At 48.8% G+C, this 23379-nt stretch overlaps 1 protein-coding gene across 1 annotated transcript in view; it reads left to right on the top strand.

Moving 5' to 3' along the window:
* Positions 1–23379, top strand: part of OVCH1 (ovochymase 1) — a 273997-nt gene that overhangs the window by 6816 nt on the left and 243802 nt on the right. The window contains exons 11-32 of the mRNA XM_075343161.1: positions 1498–1638; positions 1726–1856; positions 2111–2204; positions 3563–3694; positions 3773–3859; positions 3955–4132; positions 6537–6609; positions 6701–6896; positions 7969–8114; positions 8208–8364; positions 8441–8521; positions 8664–8891; positions 9097–9237; positions 9331–9463; positions 9860–9999; positions 10224–10358; positions 10625–10660; positions 12852–13076; positions 13425–13601; positions 13717–13972; positions 21622–21785; positions 22234–22329. Coding sequence (XP_075199276.1) covers positions 1498–1638; positions 1726–1856; positions 2111–2204; positions 3563–3694; positions 3773–3859; positions 3955–4132; positions 6537–6609; positions 6701–6896; positions 7969–8114; positions 8208–8364; positions 8441–8521; positions 8664–8891; positions 9097–9237; positions 9331–9463; positions 9860–9999; positions 10224–10358; positions 10625–10660; positions 12852–13076; positions 13425–13601; positions 13717–13972; positions 21622–21785; positions 22234–22329 — 3147 coding nt within the window. The remainder of the gene's footprint in view (positions 1–1497; positions 1639–1725; positions 1857–2110; positions 2205–3562; positions 3695–3772; positions 3860–3954; positions 4133–6536; positions 6610–6700; positions 6897–7968; positions 8115–8207; positions 8365–8440; positions 8522–8663; positions 8892–9096; positions 9238–9330; positions 9464–9859; positions 10000–10223; positions 10359–10624; positions 10661–12851; positions 13077–13424; positions 13602–13716; positions 13973–21621; positions 21786–22233; positions 22330–23379) is intronic.

Here is a 23379-nt window from a genome sequence, read left to right as displayed (position 1 = left end):
AGTGATGGGAGCTGTGTACACTCCTATACAGGGAGCTCCCTCTTGTGCTGGATGCAGGTAGTGATGGGAGCTGTGTACACTGCTATGCAGGGAGCTCCCTCTTGTGGTGGATGCAGGTAGTGATATGAGCTGTGTACACTCCTATACAGGGAGCTCCCTCTAGTGGTGGATGCAGGTAGTGATGGGAGCTGTGTACACTCCTATACAGGGAGCTCCCTCTTGTGGTGGATGCAGGTAGTGATGGGAGCTGTGTACACTCCTATACAGGGAGCTCCCTCTAGTGGTGGATGCAGGTAGTGATGGGAGCTGTGTACACTCCTATGCAGGGAGCTTCCTCTAGTGCTGGATGCAGGTAGTGATGGGAGCTGTGTATACTCCTATGCAGGGAGCTCCCTCTTGTGGTGGATGCAGGTAGTGATGGGAGCTGTGTACACTCCTATGTAGGGAGCTCCCTCTTGTGGTGGATTCAGGTAGTGATGGGAGATGTGTACACTCCTTTACAGGGAGCTCCCTCTTGTGCTGGATGCAGGTAGTGATGGGAGCTGTGTACACTCCTATACAGGGAGCTCCCTCTTGTGGTGGATGCAGGTAGTGATGGGAGCTGTGTACACTCCTATACAGGGAGCTCCCTCTTGTGCTGGATGCAGGTAGTGATGGGAGCTGTGTACACTCCTATACAGGGAGCTCCCTCTTGTGCTGGATGCAGGTAGTGATGGGAGCTGTGTACACTCCTATGCAGGGAGCTCCCTCTAGTGGTGGATGCAGGTAGTGATGGGAGCTGTGTACACTCCTATACAGGGAGCTCCGTCTAGTGGTGGATGCAGGTAGTGATGGGAGCTGTGTACACTCCTATGCAGGGAGCTCCCTCTAGTGGTGGATGCAGGTAGTGATGGGAGCTGTGTACACTCCTATGCAGGGAGCTCCCTCTTGTGGTTGGTGGATGCAGGTAGTGATGGGAGCTGTGTACACTGCTATGCAAGGGGCTCCCTCTAGTGGTGGATGCAGGTAGTGGTGGGAGCTGTGTACACTCCTATGCAGAAAGCTCCCTGTAGTGGTGGATACAGGTAGTGATGGGAGCTGTGTACACTCCTATGCAGGGATCACCCTCTAGTGGTGGATGCAGGTAGTGATGGGAGCTGTGTATACTCCTATGCAGGGAGCTCCCTCTTGTGGTGGATGCAGGTAGTGATGGGAGCTGTGTATACTGCTATGCAAGGAAGCTCCCTCTAGTGGTGGATGCAGGTAGTGATGGGAGCTGTGTACACTGCTATGCAAGGAAGCTCCCTCTAGTGGTGGATGCAGGTAGTGATGGGAGCTGTGTACACTCCTATGCAGGGAGCTCCCTCTAGTGGTGGATGCAGGTAGTGATGGGAGCTGTGTGCACTCCTATGCAGGGAGTGACTAAGTAATTTCCATAAAGAATAAATTATACAACTAAAATATATATTTTTCTGACATATTTGGAAATGATGGGGTGAAACATCCTCTGTCCTTCAGGGAAGTTGTGTGGCTCCGTTCTGCCGTCCCCGCTGATAATCCGCTCCGGTAATGTCACGGTGTCGTTCAACTCGGACGGCTCCGTCAATGGGCGTGGGTTTGAATTTGAGTTCTCTACATTATCTGCGACATCGAAAGAAGGTGGGTGCTGGCGTCTGTGATCTGATTGGACGGCGGGTCAGCGGGGTCTGCGGTGCGGGGTCCTGAGTTCTGCCGTCTCGTTTCCAGGCTCTGGGTGCGGCAGCGCTGCGGAGCTGCGAGAGGAAGGCAAAATCTTCACTCTTAATTATCCCGGATTGTACCCCAGTAACACTGCCTGTCGCTGGGTCATAGAAGCACCAGAAGGGAACGTCATACAGGTAAATGGCTTCTGGGTCCAATCTGATTGTATATAACCTCTATCATATTTAATATTAATCTATACAACACCTTTTGGGTCCAATATTCTGGATTCAATAGGAAGAAGTATGGTCAATGAGCTTATTTTCAAGACACAGTGCCACTTATCCCTATTTGGCTGTGTCTGGTATTGCAGCTAATACCCAGACTATACTCTTCTCTTTTTTTTTTTTTTTTTTTTTGTAATAACTTGTGTTGTTTTTGTCTTTTGCAGATTGTATTTGAGGACTTTTCTCTGGAGTATCAGAAAAAATGTGAATATGATCTTGTTTCAGTTTACAGCGACAGAAAGGAATCTCGCCTAATCGGTATTACCAGATACATAAGATCCTGTCTGCAGCCACCACTAGGGGGAGCTCCCTGTATACAGAGATACATGATAAGATCCTGTCTGCAGCCACCACTAGAGGGAGCTCCCTGTATACAGAGATACATGATAAGATCCTGTCTGCAGTCACCACTAGGGGGAGCTCCCTGTATACAGAGATACATAAGATCCTGTCTGCAGCCACCACTAGAGGGAGCTCCCTGTATACAGAGATACATGATAAGATCCTGTCTGCAGTCACCACTAGGGGGAGCTCCCTGTATACAGATATACATAAGATCCTGTCTGCAGCCACCACTAGGGGGAGCTCCCTGTATACAGAGATACATGATAAGATCCTGTCTGCAGCCACCACTAGGGGGAGCTCCCTGTATACAGAGATACATGATAAGATCCTGTCTGCAGTCACCACTAGGGGGAGCTCCCTGTATACAGAGATACATGATCAGATCCTGTCTGCAGCCACCACTAGGGGGAGCTCCCTGTATACAGAGATACATGATCAGATGCTGTCTGCAGCCACCACTAGAGGGAGCTCCCTGTATACAGAGATACATGATAAGATCCTGTCTGCAGCCACCACTAGGGGGAGCTCCCTATATACAGACATACATGATAAGGTCCTGTCTGCAGCCACCACTAGGGGGAGCTCCCTGTATACAGAGATACATGATAAGATCCTGTCTGCAGTCACCACTAGGGGGAGCTCCCTGTATACAGAGATACATGATAAGATCCTGTCTGCAGTCACCACTAGGGGGAGCTCCCTGTATACAGAGATACATGATAAGATCCTGTCTGCAGTCACCACTAGGGGGAGCTCCCTATATACAGACATACATGATAAGGTCCTGTCTGCAGCCACCACTAGGGGGAGCTCCCTGTATACAGAGATACATGATAAGATCCTGTCTGCAGTCACCACTAGGGGGAGCTCCCTGTATACAGAGATACATGATAAGATCCTGTCTGCAGTCACCACTAGGGGGAGCTCCCTGTATACAGAGATACATGATAAGATCCTGTCTGCAGCCACCACTAGGGGGAGCTCCCTATATACAGACATACATGATAAGGTCCTGTCTGCAGCCACCACTAGGGGGAGCTCCCTGTATACAGAGATATATGATAAGGTCCTGTCTGCAGCCACCACTAGGGGGAGCTCCCTGTATACAGAGATACATAAGATCCTGTCTGCAGCCACCACTAGGGGGAGCTCCCTGTATATAGAAGTTATGTCCTTCAGTCTCCTGTTTCTCTTCCTGGCCCCTTTCAGCACACACCACTGCGGCCGTCAGGTCTGTTATGGTCTTCCTGAGGTTTTTTTTTCCCTTCTAGTCACTTTATGTGGATTTCTGGTTGATCGTGAAGTCTTCAGTCCAAGTAACCTTATGGTCGTTCGATTCAAAAGCGATGGCGAGGGCAATTACGCTGGTTTTAAGGCGAGGTTCAGCTTTGTAAATTCAGGTAATTGTGCATGGTAATTAAATGGGTGTGTAGACTTTTTCAAAATTCAGCACTTTTTTTTTTTAAACTTCCTTTCAATTTGATTGCATTTTGCAGATAGACAAAGAGATGTGAAATCCGTTCAGACGCCTCCGGCACCAAATCAGGAGCCAAAGTGCATTAATACAGGCGAGAAATGACTCCCATCGCTTCTGTATTGTCTTGTGTTAGTTGCCCCCTGTTTGGACTGATAAGTTGATGTAATGTCTCCGGCTGGTTTCTAGGGGTCTGCGGAGAGGCGCCTCTGTCCCCCCAGTGGCTTCTGAATCGTATTGTAGGGGGGGAGGAATCGTGCCCCAACTGTTGGCCGTGGCACGTGGCGATTCTGTACGAGGGCGCGTTCCTGTGCGGAGGAGTCATTATTTCGCCTCTATGGGTCCTGACGGCCGCTCACTGCCAAGTGTAAGTCTCCAAAAACAATGGCAGGTCCCCTCCCAAAAAAAGATCACATTTTTGTTGGGTGTAAAACAATAAAATATATAATATATATTCAATATCGTTGTTCCTGTAAACGTCCGATTTTCCCCCAAAAAATAGATGTGTGGCGGCCATGTTTGTTAATGTATATCGTGATGAGCAGATCTGTGGCTCCTCTGTGGGAGGTGTGGGGCAGCCATGTTTGTTATTATACATAGTGATGGAGCAGATCTGTGGCTCCTGTGTGGGAGGTGTGGGGCAGCCATGTTTGTTATTATACATAGTGATGGAGCAGATCTGAGGCTCCTCTGTGGGAGGTGTGGGGCAGCCATGTTTGTTATTATACATAGTAATAGAGCAGATATGTGGCTCCTCTGTGGGAGATGTGTGGTGGCCATGTTTGTAATTATACATAGTGATGGAGCAGATCTGTGGCTCCTCTGGAGGAGATGTGTGGTGGCCATGTTTGTAATTATACATAGTAATAGAGCAGATCTGTGGCTCCTCTGTGGGAGGTATGTGGTGGCCATGTTTGTTATTATACATAGTGATGGAGCAGATCTGGGGCTCCTCTGTGGGAGGTGTGGGGCGGCCATGTTTGTTATACATAGTGATGGAGCAGATCTGTGGCTCCTCTGGGGGAGGTATGTAGTGGCCATGTTTGTTATACATAGTGATGGAGCAGATCTGTGGCTCCTCTGGGGGAGGTGTGGGGCAGCCATGTTTGTTATTATACATAGTAATAGAGCAGATCTGGGGCTCCTCTGTGGGAGGTGCAGGGCGGCGATGTTTGTTATTATACATAGTAATGGAGCAGATCTGGGGCTCCTCTGTGGGAGGTGTGGGGCGGCCATGTTTGTTATTATACATAGTAATAGAGCAGATCTGGGGCTCCTCTGTGGGAGGTGCAGGGCGGCGATGTTTGTTATTATACATAGTGATGGAGCAGATCTGGGGCTCCTCTGTGGGAGGTGTGGGGCGGCCATGTTTGTTATATATAGTGATGGAGCAGATCTGTGGCTCCTCTGTGGGAGGTGTGGGGCAGCCATGTTTGTTATATATAGTGATGGAGCAGATCTGGGGCTCCTCTGTGGGAGGTGTGGGGCGGCCATGTTTGTTATATATAGTGATGGAGCAGATCTGTGGCTCCTCTGTGGGAGGTGTGGGGCAGCCATGTTTGTTATATATAGTGATGGAGCAGATCTGGGGCTCCTCTGTGGGAGGTGTGGGGCGGCCATGTTTGTTATATATAGTGATGGAGCAGATCTGTGGCTCCTCTGTGGGAGGTGTGGGGCAGCCATGTTTGTTATTATACATAGTAATAGAGAAGATCTGTGGCTCCTCTGTGGGAGGTGTGGGGCGGCCATGTTTGTTATATATAGTGATGGAGCAGATCTGTGGCTCCTCTGTGGGAGGTGTGGGGCGGCCATGTTTGTTATATATAGTGATGGAGCAGATCTGTGGCTCCTCTGTGGGAGGTGTGGGGCAGCCATGTTTGTTATTATACATAGTAATAGAACAGATCTGGAGCTCCTCTGTGGGAGGTGCAGGGTGGCAATGTTTGTTGTTATACGTAGTAATGGAGCAGATCTGGGGCTCCTCTGTGGGAGGTATGTGGCGGCCATGTTTGTTATTATACATAGTGATGGAGCAGATCTGGGGCTTCTCTGTGGGAGGTGTGGGGCAGCCATATTTGTTATTATACGTAGTAATGGTGCAGATCTGGGGCTCCTCTGTGGGAGGTACAGGGCGGCCATGTTTGTTATTATACGTAGTAATAGAGCAGATCTGGGGCTCCTCTGTGGGAAGTGCAGGGTGGCCATGTTTGTTGTTATACGTTGTAATGGAGCAGATCTGGGGCTCCTCTGTGGGAGGTATGGGGCAGCCATGTTTGTTATTATACGTAGTAATAGAGCAGATCTGGGGCTTCTCTGTGGGAGGTGTGGGGCAGCCATGTTTGTTATTATACGTAGTAATGGTGCATATCTGGAGCTCCTCTGTGGGAGATGTGGGGCGGTCATGTTTGTTATTATACATAGTAATAGAGAAGATCTGGGGCTCCTCTGTGGGAGGTATGTGGCGGCCATGTTTGTTATTATACGTAGTAATAGAGCAGATCTGGGGCTCCTCTGTGGGAGGTGCAGGGCGGCCATGTTTGTTACTTTACATAGTAATGGTGCAGATCTGGAGCTCCTCTGTGGGAGGTATAGTGCGGCCATATTTGTTACTAAACATAGCAATGGAGCTGATCTAGGTCTTCCCTGTGGGAGGTATGTGGCGGCCATGTTTGTTGTTATATGTAGTAATGGAGCAGATCTGGGGCTCCTCTGTAGGAGTTATGTGGCGGTCATGTTTCTCACCATGTATTAATTGTATATTGTATTGACAGATCCTTTGAAGTTTCCCAGTACCGCCTCATCGCTGGGATCCATGACCGACTCTTGAATGAATCCAGCAGACAGGTCTGTTCCCCCCGCCGGGTGGAGGATAGCTCTATGGTTGTCTGTAATAAGACATGGTCTAGAGATGAGTGGCTCATTTTGTGTCTTCCAGGTCCGGATGGTTCACATCTTTGCTGCTCATGAAATGTACAGTCCGATCACCAGAGACTACGACCTTGCGCTGATCCGCTTGGCTGAGGCGCTGATCTTTAATGACTTTGTACGTCCGGTCTGTCTGCCCAGTATGGAGGAGCCGCTGGAGCCGTCGTCCCTGTGTGTGGTCACCGGCTGGGGCAGCACTAGAGAAGGTGACGGTTCTCGACATATATTCTACAGTGGGCCCTTACCCATAGTAATCAAAGATTTATTGTGACAGGACGTTGCTCCATAGCAGCTAATCAATCAAGTCCCCCATTTTGCATTTGCCAAAGAGTCTGACCCCTGGGACCCCCACCGATCATGAGAGACGAGGCTTAAATGCTCCCATTAAAAATGAATGCCCATGATCGACCACTGCTCCATTCACACGGGGCTCTTTAGAGCCCCAAGTTTCGGGCCTGGAGGTCCCAGAGGTCAAACTCCCCAACAACTGATAAGCTATCGCCTATCTCATAGATAGGGTATAACTTCCAAACTTGAGAATAGCATTTTTTAGTTTAGGGGTCTATCGTCTGTATCTGTTTGTGGAGCCTGTTTTGAGGTCTATGGTCTGTATTTTGGAGTAGGGCTTTATTGTATTTGTAGTTCTTAAGGGGGCGGGTCTGGGTTATTGCAGTTGGTTTATATATATTTATGGGGTCTGTATTTAGAGGGTAGTTATTGGGAGAGTCTCTATTTGTATCTTACTGTGGGGTCTGTATATATTTTGGGGTGCGATTAAGAGCCACATTACACGTCTTATGACTCCGCTGTAGGTTTGGGTTGTGCCCTACATACGGAGAGCAGATATATGTAAAATATGTATAATTTCTTTATACATTCCTGATTTTAATTCTCAAAAATTGGCAAGTGGGATACAGTTTTCGGGTGTCCACATGCTGTGGCTGGCCGCACCACCGAAGAACTTCCCACCCACGGTTGGCCAATGGACAAACGATTATGAAATAAAATGGTGCGACAATTTGCCATAGCAGTGGTCAACGTTTCGTCCCCCGTGGGATCTTACCCTTAGTGTAAAGAATCAATGAGCCCCTGATTACAGCTGCGGACTGGGGTTTAGATTGAGCTGGCGCGTTCTGCTAGGAGAGGGTAGGAGGGAGCTGCTTCATGCATAGTCTGGACACAGAGCAGGTGACAGAGAGCACATAGTTTCATGGGTTTTCTTTCAATGATCATTTTATTTTACCAGATACATGGAGAATTTTTTTTTCTGCACTTCAGATGGGCAATACGCCAACCGCTTGCAGCAATTACCAGTCCCTATTCTGAACAACAACATCTGCAACACCAACTATTACCCAGGCGCAATCTCCGAACGTATGTTCTGCGCTGGGTTTCCCGACAGTGGAGGAAAGGATGCCTGCCAGGTCCGTAACCAATATGTCTAAAGTTTCCGATCCATAAAGTGAGGTGTGTAAGGTATTATACAACAATACATCGTTAATTAACATTTCCTACAGGGAGATTCTGGGGGACCCCTGGTCTGTCCCAGCTCAGATAAATCCTATGTACTTTATGGCATAGTCAGTTGGGGCGTGGGCTGTGCGCGACCAAAATGGCCTGGTGTATATACAAGAGTCCGTTCTTTCCTCGGCTGGATAGAAAATACCCAAAAAGGTAACTGGATAGAGTGGAAAATGGCCTCCATCCAGAAGAGGACCAACACTGAATATTCATTCCTCTATTCATACAGAAGTAAACAAAACTTTACATCTCGTGACTAATCCGGTAAAGAAACCAATGTCACCGGAGGGACAGAGATCTCTACCTACTGGTAAGTGTGACAAAACCTCAAAGGCATAACATGAATTACAAATGTATCCCTGATCAATAACTGTACTTAGCTCTCTAAGAACTCATGGGTGTGTCATAAAATACATGCAGTAAAACAGAAAAAAAAATCTTATGTCTTTTAGCTTGTCCCGATAGTCTTCTTTTGGAGGATGCAGTTGGCTCTATTGCTTCACCAGGATTTCCACATGGATATGCCGGGGGTCTTATCTGCTCTTGGGTCATCTCCACCTCATCCTCTCATGGCCTAATAAAAATTATTGTGGAACATGTGTCTATAGGGGAATCTATAAACTGTGTGACGGAATCTCTGTCCATCTACCAGGAGAAGAACAATGTCTCTCAATTGATCGGTAAGAGAAATTTTGGTGAAGTTTATGATCTCTTACAGACTAGATCCAGAGAAGGAAAATTCCAGGTATATTCACGTTAACCCAAGTGATCAAGTGGTTGAAGAGTGAGATCCACCAAAGAGTTGCTAAAACAAGACTCTAAACCCCCTTTCTTGGCCAGAGGTCAAAGGATTATGAGTTAATATATACGTAATCGTCTCTGCAGATAAGATGTGCGGCTTCCTTTCCACCCCTGTGACCTATAAAAGTGGCTGGCCCATCGTTAGAGTGGTCTTCATCTCTGCTGGTCACGGCAATTACAGTAGAAACGGCTTTATTCTCCAGTACAAGATCTATGGAGGACAAGGTAATATTATAGGTCTCCATGAGATCCACCATATGACCACATGTTCTTCATGGGGGGTACAAATATTTTGAACTAATTTACAGTTCTCTGCAGTAAGGGATTTTATGGAGACAGGCCGGAAGAAATCTAGAGGAGAAGAGAATTGTAAGGATGTTATTGAAACTTCGGAGAACGGGGTGATCACATCTCCTGGATATCCGACTGAGGACTATCCCAGTGATCTAAGGTAAAGGTTCTGAATGTTTTCATGGATTTGGGAATGCTAATTGGTCATAATGGTCTACACGGGACAGTTCCAAAAATGTCTGACTTCATAACTCCTTATTATCCTATGGGTGAACAAACATATTTAGAACACAGTGCCATAAATTATCCAGTGAACAACTGGTCTGATATGAGATGGACACTTCTTCCTTGAGGTCTGGCTGGTTGGTGGCCCATGATATAAACACAACCCTCCTCGAGCATGAAGGGCCCAAACAGCTGTTTCAATGGAGAATCGCTGTTTCTGATTTGAAGTCTCGCCCAAGATCAAAGTAAAAACTAATTGTGTGTGTGTATATATATATATAATATATATATATATATATATCACACCCACAAGTTCTGCTTGTAACTACAGATGTGAATGGAGGATCATCGCCCTACTTGGAAGCATCATCCGATTAGATATCGACTCATTGATTACAGAAGAAGATGAGGCCGGCTGCCGGGATGTCCTTCGCGTTTATGAAGGACTCGGTGAACAAAAAGTTCTTTTGGGTGAGAAATTACAAAGGTAAAACCTTGTCAAAACACATTTTCAATGCCCATTGCTAAGGATGGACTAAGAGATTGGGTTATGACTGGCCACTGAGGTGTCTCCCCTACTTCTATGAAGATGAAGTCCAGTGATGGCCCAGGTCCAGAAAATAAACTTTGCTTTCGTCAGATTGATTTGATACCGAAACGATACACAGTTTTAACACTTTATATTTTCTTCTAAGGCTTTTTTTGTGGGAACATGTCGGACTATTCTGTGAAGACCAGTAGTCCAGAGATGACCTTGGTGTTTACTTCAGACTCCAAGGTGTCCATGAACGGGTTTACATCCAGATATTCCTTTTGGAAGCTTCAGACCGGTATGAGGGCCATTTTGCCGGTCAATTATTTCAATAAATTACACATAGTACCTATTACCTTTTTTGTTGCTCAACAATGCACAGAGCTGGGTGTTCACTCTAGACATAGAGATCCCTAAAAGGCCAACCTGCTTGAAGGCTATTATCATGTGGGCTGTGCCCTACACAATATAAGGAAGACACCAAAGATGGTAGAAGGTCACCAGATATAGAACTTCATTTACCAGTTTCTCAATAATTCTATATTTATTTTTTTTTGCTTTTAGGGCCTTTAAACCTCGGTGAGGATTTGTCTAATCTCGGTAAGAATTTTCTCAAAAATTAATTCTTGAGATTCAGAGTTCACTCAATTCTTCATTGTAAATTTTCTTAAAATACCTTTAGAGTGAAGAATTGACAAAGTTTGTACATTTGTCGCGGGCGGGGAGGGGGCGCTGCGCTCACCACGCTCGGGTCCGGCGCTGCTGCTCGGTGGCTCGAGCGGTGGGCCGGATCCGGGGACTCGAGCGGCGCTCCTCGCCCGTGAGTGAAAGGGGATAGTTTTTGGGGTTTGGGAAGTCGGTCCGTGACGCCACCCACGGTTTGTGGTGAGGTTGGGACACCACCGCTGCTCTGGACGGGGATCCCGGGAGCGATGACAGGGAGCAGCCGAGATGTTTCTCTCCCCTCCGTGGGTAGGGGGGTTTGGTGGTCCCGGGGCCCGGTGAGGTGACTGGAAAGTGGATGGCAGGGTTTTGTGAGGTGCAGGGTCGCGGGGGCAGCGCGGTGCCAGAGGGCACGGTGGTACTCACTCAGCCAATAACGTATACGGAGTCTCTGGTAAAACAAACGGCTGGATGGACGGGTCCCGCAGCCGGCTGCGGTGGTCACTCCCGGTAGGTTGGCGGAGACTGCCTTTCCCTGCACCTGTAGTGTGTTTTCGGCCCCGATGGCTTCCCACCAGTAACCCGCTCCCCAGCTTGGATAGGCGCCGGAGGAGCTCCTTTTGCCCGCAGGCTCTGGCCCTGGGAATTCTAGCCTTGGCGGTAGCTGTATTTCCCTTTTCTGGTTGAGCGGTTGCCTTCAATCTGGTCTTTGCTGCTGGGAAACCCCGGAGGTTCCCGTCGCTAACGGATTTGACCGGTTTAACGGCGACTCCAAGCCTGGTCGGGGTCCGTAGGCACTGCCGAATGGTGCTGGCTTCTCTTCGCTCCCCGGTTCGGTACCGGCGGGCCACCGCCCGACCCCGGTCCTACGGTTCCGCGTCGATCGGCCTCTCCTGCAGACGGCCACCACCGTCTGCCAACCTTGCTCTTAGGTGCCCGGGCCACGTACCCGGACACGGTCAGTCTGCTCCACTACCACTTCACTCCTCTCCTTTCACTTTCCCTCACTCCACTACACTGACTTCCTTTCCCGCCTCCAGGACTGTGAACTCCTCAGTGGGTGGGGCCAACCGCCTGGCTCCACCCCACCTGGTGTGGACATCAGCCCCTGGAGGGAGGCAACAAGGATTTGTGTGTGACTGATGTGCCTGACCGGGGTGTGTTGTTGCAGTACCTGTGACGACCTGGCTTGTCCAGGGCGCCACACATTCATACGCAGCACAGCTTCACACACACACACACTTTCCTGCAGAATTTCTGTCATCTCTCGGAATTTGGTTCGATGGCCTCCTGCTACGTGGTCAGTTTCCTTTCTTGCTGAGCCGTAGCCTTGTCAGTCCCTGTCCAAATACTGATGGTCATTTTCTTTCACTTTTGCTTTTCTCCTTTTGTTTTATCGTTATCAAGTGTTCTCCCTTGCTTATTGTCTCTGTCCTGTCATATCCCCGATGGGGCTATTTATACTTTTCCGATTTCAGGCTTCTTTGCTGGCTATATAATTTCCATGGACATTTCAGCTGCGGTGCTCCAGCCCTGCTGCTAGGGATTTTGTCTGATACCTTGAGAGAAGTGTGGTATTTTCTTTTGTTTTCTCACTTGTCTTGCCTACACCTTTCCTTTGCTGTTAGGTTTGTAGGAGGTAACCCTTGCTTGCATTTATTATTTATCCTTTCCACTTGTGCATGTGTTTTATGTTTCCTCACTATCAATGACTGCTTGCCCTAGCTAGGTCTGTAGTGCTTAGTAACCTCCCTTATGGTTCCCCTGGAGGTACGTGAAACAACCCGACGGCCTTTCAGGCAGACAGGTCCAGGTTTTCGGGTTCTAGTTGTAAGGCTAGGGACATTCCAGTCTGTACAGGAAACATTAGGGTGCTGTGCAGCTAAGGATACTAGTCTGTACAGGAACCATTATGGTGCAGGTGAGATGAGCTATTCTTTCCCTTTTATCTGTGTAAGATTCCACATATGAATAACAATTTCACAATTTTTGGTACTCTCCTCTTTTCAAGATCTGAGGACCTCGACCAGCTGATTTGACATTAGGATTACTTGTCATGTAGGCCATTTTAAGTTGTTGGGGATTTCAGTATATTTGCCTCTTGTTTGATCATTTTTTACCTCTCCAGGTTGCCCCGTTCTGAAGATTTTAAGAGCTGGAACGTCCAATGTAAAATCACCCGGGTATCCGGTGACTTATCTTAATGCGCTGGATTGTCGATGGACCATTATTTCTGAATCTGGGAATGAGCTTAAGTTAAACATTGTAGATCTGGGGTTGGAGGACTCTCCAAACTGCACATGGGATTTTTTAAGTATTTATGATGGAGACGGTAATGAGACTACATTGCTGGGTAAGTTTTATTTTTTTCAGTTTTGTGAGGGGGATGGAAGATATTTTTTTCCTTTTATCAGCTTCAAATATTCTGTATAGCTAAATAATGTTCTACCACTAGGAGAGTTGGAGCTTACTGCATACTGTTACTATTGAGTTCAATGGATAAACTGTACACATTTAGCTCCCCCTAGTGGGGGCAGCAGGAAGACTGAATCGTACATTGAAGCTTATCAGAAAAATTGAGTCATTTAATCTCTATCTGTATTCTAGTAAATTAATCAATGAGTAATCTTGCATCTGCTTTAATATAAAGATGAAAAATTAAGTGACAGCGAATATGTCTTAGTTTACTTTTCTATCCTAGCATCACTTTGTGGCAATAAGTCCAATCGTGTCTTCAGCTCCGACAGTGGCTTCCTAACTCTTCACTTCCACACCGATGAATCTGTGAACGCTCGTGGTTTCCATATTCGCTACAGTGAAAAAAATAGCTCTTCCGTATTGGAGACATGGAGGTCTGTGGAGGTTGCAGGGGATAGCGGTAATTTGGTCTATCGTATAATGTCCTATATTTCATAATTCTACCAATGAGTGATTGTCACCAAAGTCAGTAATTTGTGACATCAGAACGACTGTTTTTTTGATTATTTTTATAGAAATCTGTGGGATCTGTTCGGTAGACCCCATGCCAAAAACAAGGTCTGTCTCCATGATGGAAGTTCTTATAAATGAAAAAGGGACACGAGTTGTGGGAGGTCAGAACGCAGCGCCTCGAGTTGTGGGAGGTCAGAACGCAGCGCCCAACTCGTGGCCTTGGATCGCCAACCTTGAGGACCCATGGGGAGGCTCTTTCTGTGGGGCGACAATCATCCATGAGAAGTGGTTGCTGACTGCGGCGCACTGTGACTTTGTGTAAATGTTCTCCTTATAATTCACTGTAGAATGTCCTCTATGTGTGCCGTTTGGTCAGTCACTTCCCCAGTATTGGAATTTTGGGGGAAAATATCCATGATGAACCATAATTTCTAGAAATTCTATGGATTGCAAAATTATGGAATTGAAGGAGACTGGGTGGTGTGACCCAATCTTAGTGGAACGCCCATGGGTAATGTTAATGCTCTGAACCACCCCAAACGATGGCCACTTATTTCTGGAAAGAAATTGCCTTAAAGGGGTGGTTCACCCATTTTTTTTTATTTTCTGTAGGAGTTCTACTTACCTTTCTAGGCGTTTTCTCCATTGTCTTCTGTTTCCAGTTCTGGCACTGAGCGGCGCTATCCTGCACGCTCAGTGCCTGTCACATGACCCCCTGGAGCTGTGGCCGCCAGCATCCTCTGACGTCCCGGCATTTCCGGGCTCTCAAACAAGACGGGTACGTCAGAGGAGGCTGGCACCACTCAGATTGAGTGACAGGGCTGTGGGCGGTGACTACCGCACATCACAGCCCAGTATCGAGGGGAGGATCCGGAGGACGTCAGTGTGGAGCCGGCGTCCTGCAGATGGTGAGGCACGGGGCGCCAGTGTGCAGTACAGGGGGGGGGGGTTCTTCAGCTGAATCCCCCCCTGCACGTAAGTATGTGATCACACTGTCCACCCGCCCGCTCTGCTGCGATGTCAGGAGAGCGGCCGGTGTTGGGCAGTGTGATCATCTGCTCCTCCCAGCAGCAAGACACTTACAGGCATGTCACCGCTGTGCTCTGCCATCTGTCCTGCTGCATGGGACCAACTGGCTGCACTCTGTCACCTGCACCACAAGTCACAGAGTGGAGACAGTTGGTGACAGAGCACCTCTGCCCCCCCCTTCTTTCCCCACTCTCTTCTCTGCCCCCCTCTTATCCCTCTTTCCTATCCCCTCTCTTCCCTTGCTCTCTAACCCCCCTTGCTCTCTTCCCCCTCCCCTCGCTCTCTCCCCCCCCTCGCTCTCTTCCCCCCCCTCGCTCTCTTCCCCCCCCTCGCTCTCTTCCCCCCCCTCGCTCTTCCCCCCCCTCGCTCTCTTCCCCCCCTCGCTCTCTTCCCCCCCCTCGCTCTCTTCCCCCCCTCGCTCTCTTCCCCCCCTCGCTCTCTTCCCCCCCTCGCTCTCTTCCCCCCCTCGCTCTCTTCCCCCCCTCGCTCTCTTCCCCCCCTCGCTCTCTCCCCCCCCCCCTCGCTCTCTCCCCCCCTCGCTCTTCCCCCCCCCGCGCTCTTTCCCCCTCGCTCTCTTCCCCCCCCTCGCTCTCTTCCCCTCCCTCGCTCTCTTCCCCCCCTCGCTCTCTTCCCCCCCCCTCGCTCTCTTCCCCCCCCTCGCTCTCTTCCCCCCCTCGCTCTCTTCCCCCCCCTCGCTCTCTCCCCCCCTCGCTCTTCCCCCCCCGCGCTCTTTCCCCCCCGCGCTCTTTTCCTCCCCCCCGCGCTCTCTTTTCCTCCCCCCCTCGCTCTCTCTTTTCCTCTCCCCCTCGCTCTCTTTTCCTCCCCCCCTCGCTCTCTTTTCCTCCCCCCCTCGCTCTTTTCCTCCCCCCCTCGCTCTTTTCCTCCCCCCCTCGCTCTTTTCCTCCCCCCCTCGCTCTTTTCCTCCCCCCTCGCTCTTTTCCTCCCCCCCTCGCTCTTTTCCTCCCCCCTCGTTCTCTTTTCCTCCCCCCTCGCGCTCTCTTTTCCTCCCCCCCTCGCGCTCTCTTTTCCTCCCCCCTCGCGCTCTCTTTTCCTCCCCCCTCGCGCTCTCTTTTCCTCCCCCCTCGCGCTCTCTTTTCCTCCCCCCTCGCGCTCTCTTTTCCTCCCCCCTCGCGCTCTCTTTTCCTCCCCCCTCGCGCTCTCTTTTCCTCCCCCCTCGCGCTCTCTTTTCCTCCCCCCTCGCGCTCTCTTTTCCTCCCCCCTCGCTCTCTTTTCCTCCCCCCTCGCTCTCTTTTCCTCCCCCCCTCTCGCTCTCTTTTCCTCCCCCCCCTCGCTCTCTTTTCCTCCCCCCCTCGCTCTCTTTTCCTCCCCCCCTCGCTCTCTCTCTCTTTTCCCTCGCTCTCTCCTGGCATGGTCAGTACAGAAATCTCTCCATCGTGGAGGGGTGAGAGGGAGTAATAAACATGGAGTCCCTACTGTGTCTATGTATTTATTTCTAATACAGTTTTTTTTTCTCTGTGTGGTCTTTTTTTTTTTTTTTAAACCCTTTATTGGAGATTCTTAAAAGCCAGGTCAAACTTGGCCTGACATTAAGAATCTCGGGCTTTATACCAGCTGGTAAAACATAGCTGGTATTAACCCCTTATTACCCAGCGTGCCACCTGCCACCAGGGCCACTGGAAGAGTTGGATACAGCGCCAGAAGATGGCGCGTCTATGAAAGCGCCATTTTCTGGGGCGGCTGTGGACTGCAATTCGCAGCGGGGGTCCCAGAAAGTTTGGGCACCCTTCACTGCGGATTCCAATCCCCAGCTGCATAGTTGTACCTGGCTGGACTCAAAAATTCAGCGAAGCCCATGTCATTTTTTTTTTTTTTTAATTATTTCATAAAAATTCATGAAATAAAAAAAAAAAAGGGCTTCTCTATATTTTTGGTTTCCAGCCGGCCCGGGTACAAATAGGCAGCTGGGGGTTGGGGGCAGCCCGTAGCTGCCTGCTGTACCTGGCTAGCATACAAAAATATGGCGAAGCCCACTTCATTTTTTTAAAAAAGTTTTCAGGCAAAAACCTTTATAAAAAAAAAATGCTTCCCTGGATTTCTATTGCCAGTGAAAGTAACACCAAGCAGCGGGGGTTAGCCCATCGAGCACCAGAGCATTTTACTGCTCAATTCAACCCAAGTAATCAGATGACTGCAGTGTCTGCCAATTACTTGTTCTGTGTACCCCTGCATGCATTGCAGCGTGTACGGGCTGTGAGGTCAGCGGAGTTCAGTCCAGCACTGGAGTCAGCTGATCTGAACTCAGCTGAACTCCAGCCTGCACACGCTGCGATGGATGCAGGGGGACATAGAACAAGTAAGGTCTAAGCCACATGGCGAGAAGAACAGTGCGAGTGGAGTGCGATCAAACATCGCATTCCACTCGGACCAATATTAGCCTGTGTGTCAGCACACATGAGCGATTATTTTCTCCGCCCTAATTGGACCGAGAAAACAATCGCAGCATGCTACAACTGAGGCTATGTGCGCACTTACCGGATTTTGCCGTGGATTTTCCGCAGATTTGCTGCATGTTTCGCTGCAGAAAATGTTCATAACATCTCTGCAGTGAATCACCAGCAAATCCTATGGAGAAAAAAAATCCTGTGCGCACTTGGCGGAATTTGACAGCTGCATGTTTTGCTGCGGGAATCCCGCAGCAAAAACAAGTGCATGTCACTTCTTTTCCGCACATCGCTGCGGGATTTCACTCCATTGACTCCAATGTTAATCATGAAATCCCGCAGGGAATAACGCAGGCAGCAAATTCTGTGCGGTTCACTGCGTTTTCCTGCGTTATTCCCTGCGGTATTTCGCGGTTTACCTCCGGTAATGTACATCGCTTGTCTGCGGTTTGCAGGGAAGTGATGTCATTACAGGAAGAGGAAGCAAAGCAGAGAGTAAACACAAACACATCACAGACATAGATCACAGACACAGACACATAGAACACACATAGAAATAAAACGGAAATATAGAAAACAAAGAACGTGGGCTCCGCTGCATATTTACCTTCCAGCCGAGGTAAGCACACAGCGGCGGCCCGGTATTCTCAGGCTGGGGAGGGAGAGGGGCAGGGTTAATGTCCCCCGCCTCACTCCCCCTCCGGCAGCCGAGAATATCAGCCGCAGCTGCCCCGGGAATGTCGCATACATTATGCGGCAGCACCGGCGTGTCCTCGGCTCTTCTTGCCGCCGTGTAGCAGTGGCAGCAAGGTAATACAAGGGGTTAATGTTGGTGGGGGACCACCGCCATTAACTCCAGGCTTGATCATGGCAGCGTCTGTGACAGCTGACATGATCAACCCGTAAGTAAAGTGAAAAAAACACAGACACCGAAAAATCCTTTATTTTAAATAAAACAAACAAGCCTCGTTCACCATTTTATTAACCCCTCCCGCACCAAAGCTCCAGCGTAATCCACCGCTCCGACGTAATCCACAGGTCCTGCGCTGCTTACATCCAGCCGCGACTGTCACAGACACAGCGCTGAATGAAAGCAGCAGACAGCAGAGGTAATTACCGGTCATTTCCCACGGCCGGTAATGTGAACTCACTGCCGACCGTGGGAAATGCAGCGATCTGTCATCTATCTGTCTATCTATCCCTCTATCTATTCTTCTGTCTATCTACTATCTCAGAATTAAATGACTTTTTTTTTTTTTTTTTCAATGTGCTTTATTGCATTGAATGCAATAAAGCACATCCCAACCCGCACGCGGCAAAACCGCGGCAATACCGTGAATAATACCGCGGTAAAACCGCAGCAAACCGCATGCGGTTTTCGGGTGCGGTTTCCCGCGGTTTTTTACCGCGGGTGCGGTAATCTTTGAGAGAATGCGGAATTTTCTCAAGAAAATTCTATTTCCCAGTGCGCACAGGGCCTAATGCAAGACTCTCTCTTTTATCCATTCAAGTGTATGTGGTGAGAGAAAAATCGCACTGCACTTGCGGTACATCGGTGGACTACGGAGGAGAGAGGGAGAGAAATCCCTCCCACCCCTCCTCAGTGCTGGCCCACCCCTCGAGTGCCGGTCCGCCCCCGCAGCTGAGGTCTGCTCGCACAGTCGGAGGGACACACGCATGACACTCAGCTCTGCTGTACTGAGCATGAGCCGAGTGTAATGCGAGGGGATCGCAGTAATCCCCGTGTGGCCCCAGCCTAATCGGCCGACACTTGAGTCAGCTGATCTGAACTCAGCTGAAGTCCTGTACACACAGCCCGCACACACAGCCCGCACACGGTCACATGTGACCGGCAGCAGGCAGCGACTGCTGTTAAGGCTACATTCACATGACCGTTCCGTTTTTGCGGGCCACAAAAAACGGTCCTTTTTTTCATGGATGCATCCTAGTGGCATCCGTGTGACATCTGCGTGCCTTCCGTTTTTTTTGCGGACCGCAAAAAACGGAAGCAGCAAGAAAGATAAATAGATGAGTAGATATAGAGATGAATAGATAGATATAGAGATAGAGGGATGAATGAATGGATAGATAGATAGATAAGAAATACATATATAATGTCTTACCCCCTGCATATTCTAAGCTGACACCCTTTTGTGACTTTCATGTGGCACTAAGGGGTGCTTAGCCTTGTATTTAGCCAAAAAATAAATAAATAATAAAAAAAAAAACATGCGGTCCCCCTATCTTTTGTAGCCAGCTAGGGTAAAGCAAACGGCTGCAGCCTGCAAACCACAGCTGGCAGCTTCACCTTGGCTGGTAATCCAAAACAGAGGGCACCCCACGCTGTTATTTTAAATTAAATAAATAATTTAAAACAAAAAACACGGGGTCCCCCAAAATTGGATCACCAGCCAAGGTAAAGCGGACAGCTGTGGTCTGGTATTCTCAGACTAGGGAGGTTCACAGTTATTGGACACTCCCCAGCCTAAAAATAGCAGGCTGCAGCTGCCCCAGAACTAGCGCATCCATTAAATGTGCCAGTCCTGGTGCTTCGCGCCATCTCATCCCGTTGTCCTGGTGCGGTGGCAAACGGGGTAATATATGGGGTTAATACCAGATGTGTAATGTCACCTGGCATCAAGCCCTGGAGTTAGTGATGTCAGGCGTGTATCAGATATCCGACATCACCAACCCAGGCAGTAATAAAAAAAAAAAAAGACAACAAACACATTTTTATTTGAAAAAACACTCCCCAACACATTCCCTCTTTCACCAATTTATTAGAAAGAAAAACAAATCCAGGTCTGGTGTAATCCAAGGGGTCCCACGATGATCCATACCATAGTCAATGTCCCAGTCAATGAAGAACAGAATGTTCCCTATTTGCTGGGAGAGCCGTGCAGTGACCTGAGCTAACATCAATAGGTCAGCCCAGGTCACTGCAGGGCATGACGAGTGCTGCTATCAGGAGGTTAGCGAGGTATATTACCTGCGATGATTGCTGAACTCCTGACAGCAGCGCTGTCACTGAGTTCAATGACCGCCGCCTTCAGAAACCAAGTATCGCAAGCGGCCCGTGACATCACCACTAGTCACAGTATCGGGTCGACAGCGAGAGGTGATGTGACAAGCGGCGGGCATAGAAGGCAGTGACGACCGCTGACGTCAGGAGGGCAGGACTTCATCACCGTAGGTAATGAAATTACTAACCTCTTGACGGTAGCGCTGTTCATCCCCACGGCTGCTGACATTGCAGTGCGGGCCGCTGCTGACACTGCTGAGCGGGCAGCCGCGGGGCTGGAGCGGGACACTGACTGCACGGGCACCCAACGGAAGTCACACGGAAGTGCTTCCGTGTTGCTTCCGGGAATTTTGCGGACCCACTGACTTGTATTGAGTCACGGTTCGTTATTATGGAACAGAATAGGACATGTTCCATAATAACGGAGCGGACATACGGCATCCGATGTGTTTTTTTTGTAGGATCGGATGCACATGGAAGTGCTACCGTGTACCATCCGATCCTACACAAAAGACATTGAAAAGATGGTCCTGTCTGTGGGGCCGCAAAAAAACAGGAACTGACCAGGACAGACGGAACGGTCGTGTGAATGAGCCCACCTGCAGCCATTGCAGCGTGTGCGGGCTGTGAGATCAGGAGTCAGCTGACTCCAGCGCCGGACGATAAATTCTGTGTCCCGCTGCAGAAGGATCCGGTAAAATAACGGTTGCATGCGCTGCACATTTAATCCACAGGATCCGGTCATATGCGGTTTGCGGATGATACGGACGACACACAGACTAGGCAAGAGGGAAAAAAGCAATCTCATCACCCCGGCACTTTTTTTTCCCCAATTATTTTTTTCACGTTGCGCAGACTAATAATCATAATTTCTGTACGTACACACACTCACACTCACGCACACACACACACACTATACACACACACACACACACACTGTATATACGCACACACACACACACACACACACAGTGTATATACGCACACACACACACTGTATATACGCACACACACACACACACACACACACAGTGTATATACGCACACACACACTTTCTTCCCCTGGCTGTCCAGAGCTGCTGTATCTGTGATTTCTCTCTGGGCATCAACTGGGAAGAGGCAGGGAGGAGGGTTTGGGTGGGAGCAGAGTGGGTGTATTAGACACAATGGGTGTGTTAGATAAGCCAGACACCGCCCTAGAGCCACAAAGAATTCTGGGACTTGTAGGAACTGAACACAGGAAGTCAGAGGAGAGATTAACCCCATCAGAGCTGGAGCCAGCAATGAGCATGTGCTGCTAGTGCACAATAAAAGGTAATTTTTCTGAAAAAACATAATAATGTGTTGAGGGGCACATATTAGCAAGATTTATCAGAGAAAAAAAAAATCAGTTTTGGTAACTGGACAACTTCTTTAATGTTATATTTCGGACAAATTTGACTAAATTGTACATTTGGAAGGGCGCGTGTGAAATCCTATACATGTTATGACGAATACTGTTCCTCTATTTGCAGAGTTGGGTCGGACAGAGTGATCATAGGACAAGTTGATCGGTCTTCTCCTAACAGGACAGAAGCTGTAGTGAGACAATCCTATGTTCATGAACTGTACAACAGTGACCTTGTTCCTCCAGATTATGACCTCTGCCTACTAGAGCTTGAGTTCCCTGTTCACTTAGGTAAGAATCTATTGTTTAAGGACGGTCATAACGATAGCTCTTCCTTGTGGTAGACCATCAAAATCTTAACAGAGGAGGTCCGACTCCCATCACTCTGAATAAAGGGGCTAAGGTGTTAGTGAGCACAGCATTGGCAAGAAACTGATTGGCAGGGGCATCAGGAGTCTGCCTCACAAAATAACCCTTTAATGGGTAGCCTTAGACAACCAATCTCCCTTAATGGATAGCCTTGACAAGAAAAATGGCTTTACATTATAAGTAAAGTAGAGGCTGTCATGCACCTTCATAGGGAGCTTTAAATGCGTCAGTGCAGTAGTAAGTAGTTTCACCATATAACCTCTGTGGGCGGGCAACATCCATAGCCATATAACTGCAGAAGACATGTCATGAGGTTGTATCCCCATCTGTATGAGGTTTGACAATATGTAGACTTGTCTTTCTATTTTAGGTGATTCCGCTGCTGTAATATGTTTGCCACAAGAAGCTGAAGAGTTTGGACATGACGACTGTCTGACGGCAGGATGGGGGGCTACAAAAGGAAGAAGTAAGATGTCTAACGATGCCGGTGCCAGTAAACCCAACTATAACATAACTATTTATACTCGAGAAGCAGCAAAAAGTCTTACCCTGGCATTAAAATCAATCAGCTGAGTACAGAGAGCTGTGTCCCTTTTTAGTGTTTAGCCCATGCCAATGGCCTTCATAAAGTTGTAGCTGTACATGGTACTGCCACTCACTCCTATTTTATTTCAATGGGTCTAGAGTCTGGACCATTAAAAATGTTTTTATTGGGTTCAAGCCATCCTTTCTGATCAGATGTTTGTTTGTGCCTGGTTCTGAGGCTGTTTGTTTGTGCCTGGTTCTGAGGCTGTATGGTTGTGCCTGGTTCTGAGGCGGTATGGTTGTGCCTGGTTCTCAGGCGGTATGGTTGTGCCTGGTTGTCAGGCGGTATGGTTGTGCCTGGTTGTCAGGCGGTATGGTTGTGCCTGATTTCCAGGCTCTATGGTTGTGCCTGGTTTCCAGGCTCTATGGTTGTGCCTGGTTTCCAGGCTCTATGGTTGTGCCTGGTTTCCAGGCTCTATGGTTGTGCCTGGTTTCCAGGCTCTATGGTTGTGGTTGTGCCTGGTTCCCAGGCTGTATGGTTGTGGTTGTGCCTGGTTCCCAGGCTGTATGGTTGTGGTTGTGCCTGGTTCCCAGGCTGTATGGTTGTGGTTGTGCCTGGTTCCCAGGCTGTATGGTTGTGGTTGTGCCTGGTTCCCAGGTTTCATGGTTGTGGTTGTGCCTGGTTCCCAGGTTTCATGGTTGTGGTTGTGCCTGGTTCCCAGGCCGTATGGTTACTTCAAGTGGGCGATTTTCCACTTTTGGTGCCTTGCATCAGTTCCTAGGGCTGAAGTTCTACCCAAAGAGAAAATATTAAATTGAAAACCCTACAGTTTCATCGTATGATTGTGCCAGCTAGTCTTTAGTCTCTCCCTTTCCCAGGACGTAATTAGTATATCATGGTAAAAGGGTCACTCCTGCTGGTCACCGTACTACACTATCTTACTAATGAATCGGAGGAGAGCCAAAAGAGGCACTAAGCAGCTGGATTTAG

Source organism: Anomaloglossus baeobatrachus, chromosome 4 (genome assembly GCF_048569485.1).
Source record: "Anomaloglossus baeobatrachus isolate aAnoBae1 chromosome 4, aAnoBae1.hap1, whole genome shotgun sequence".
Classification (NCBI taxonomy): Eukaryota; Metazoa; Chordata; class Amphibia; order Anura; family Aromobatidae; genus Anomaloglossus; species Anomaloglossus baeobatrachus.
This window is presented reverse-complemented; position numbering and strand designations above follow the sequence as displayed.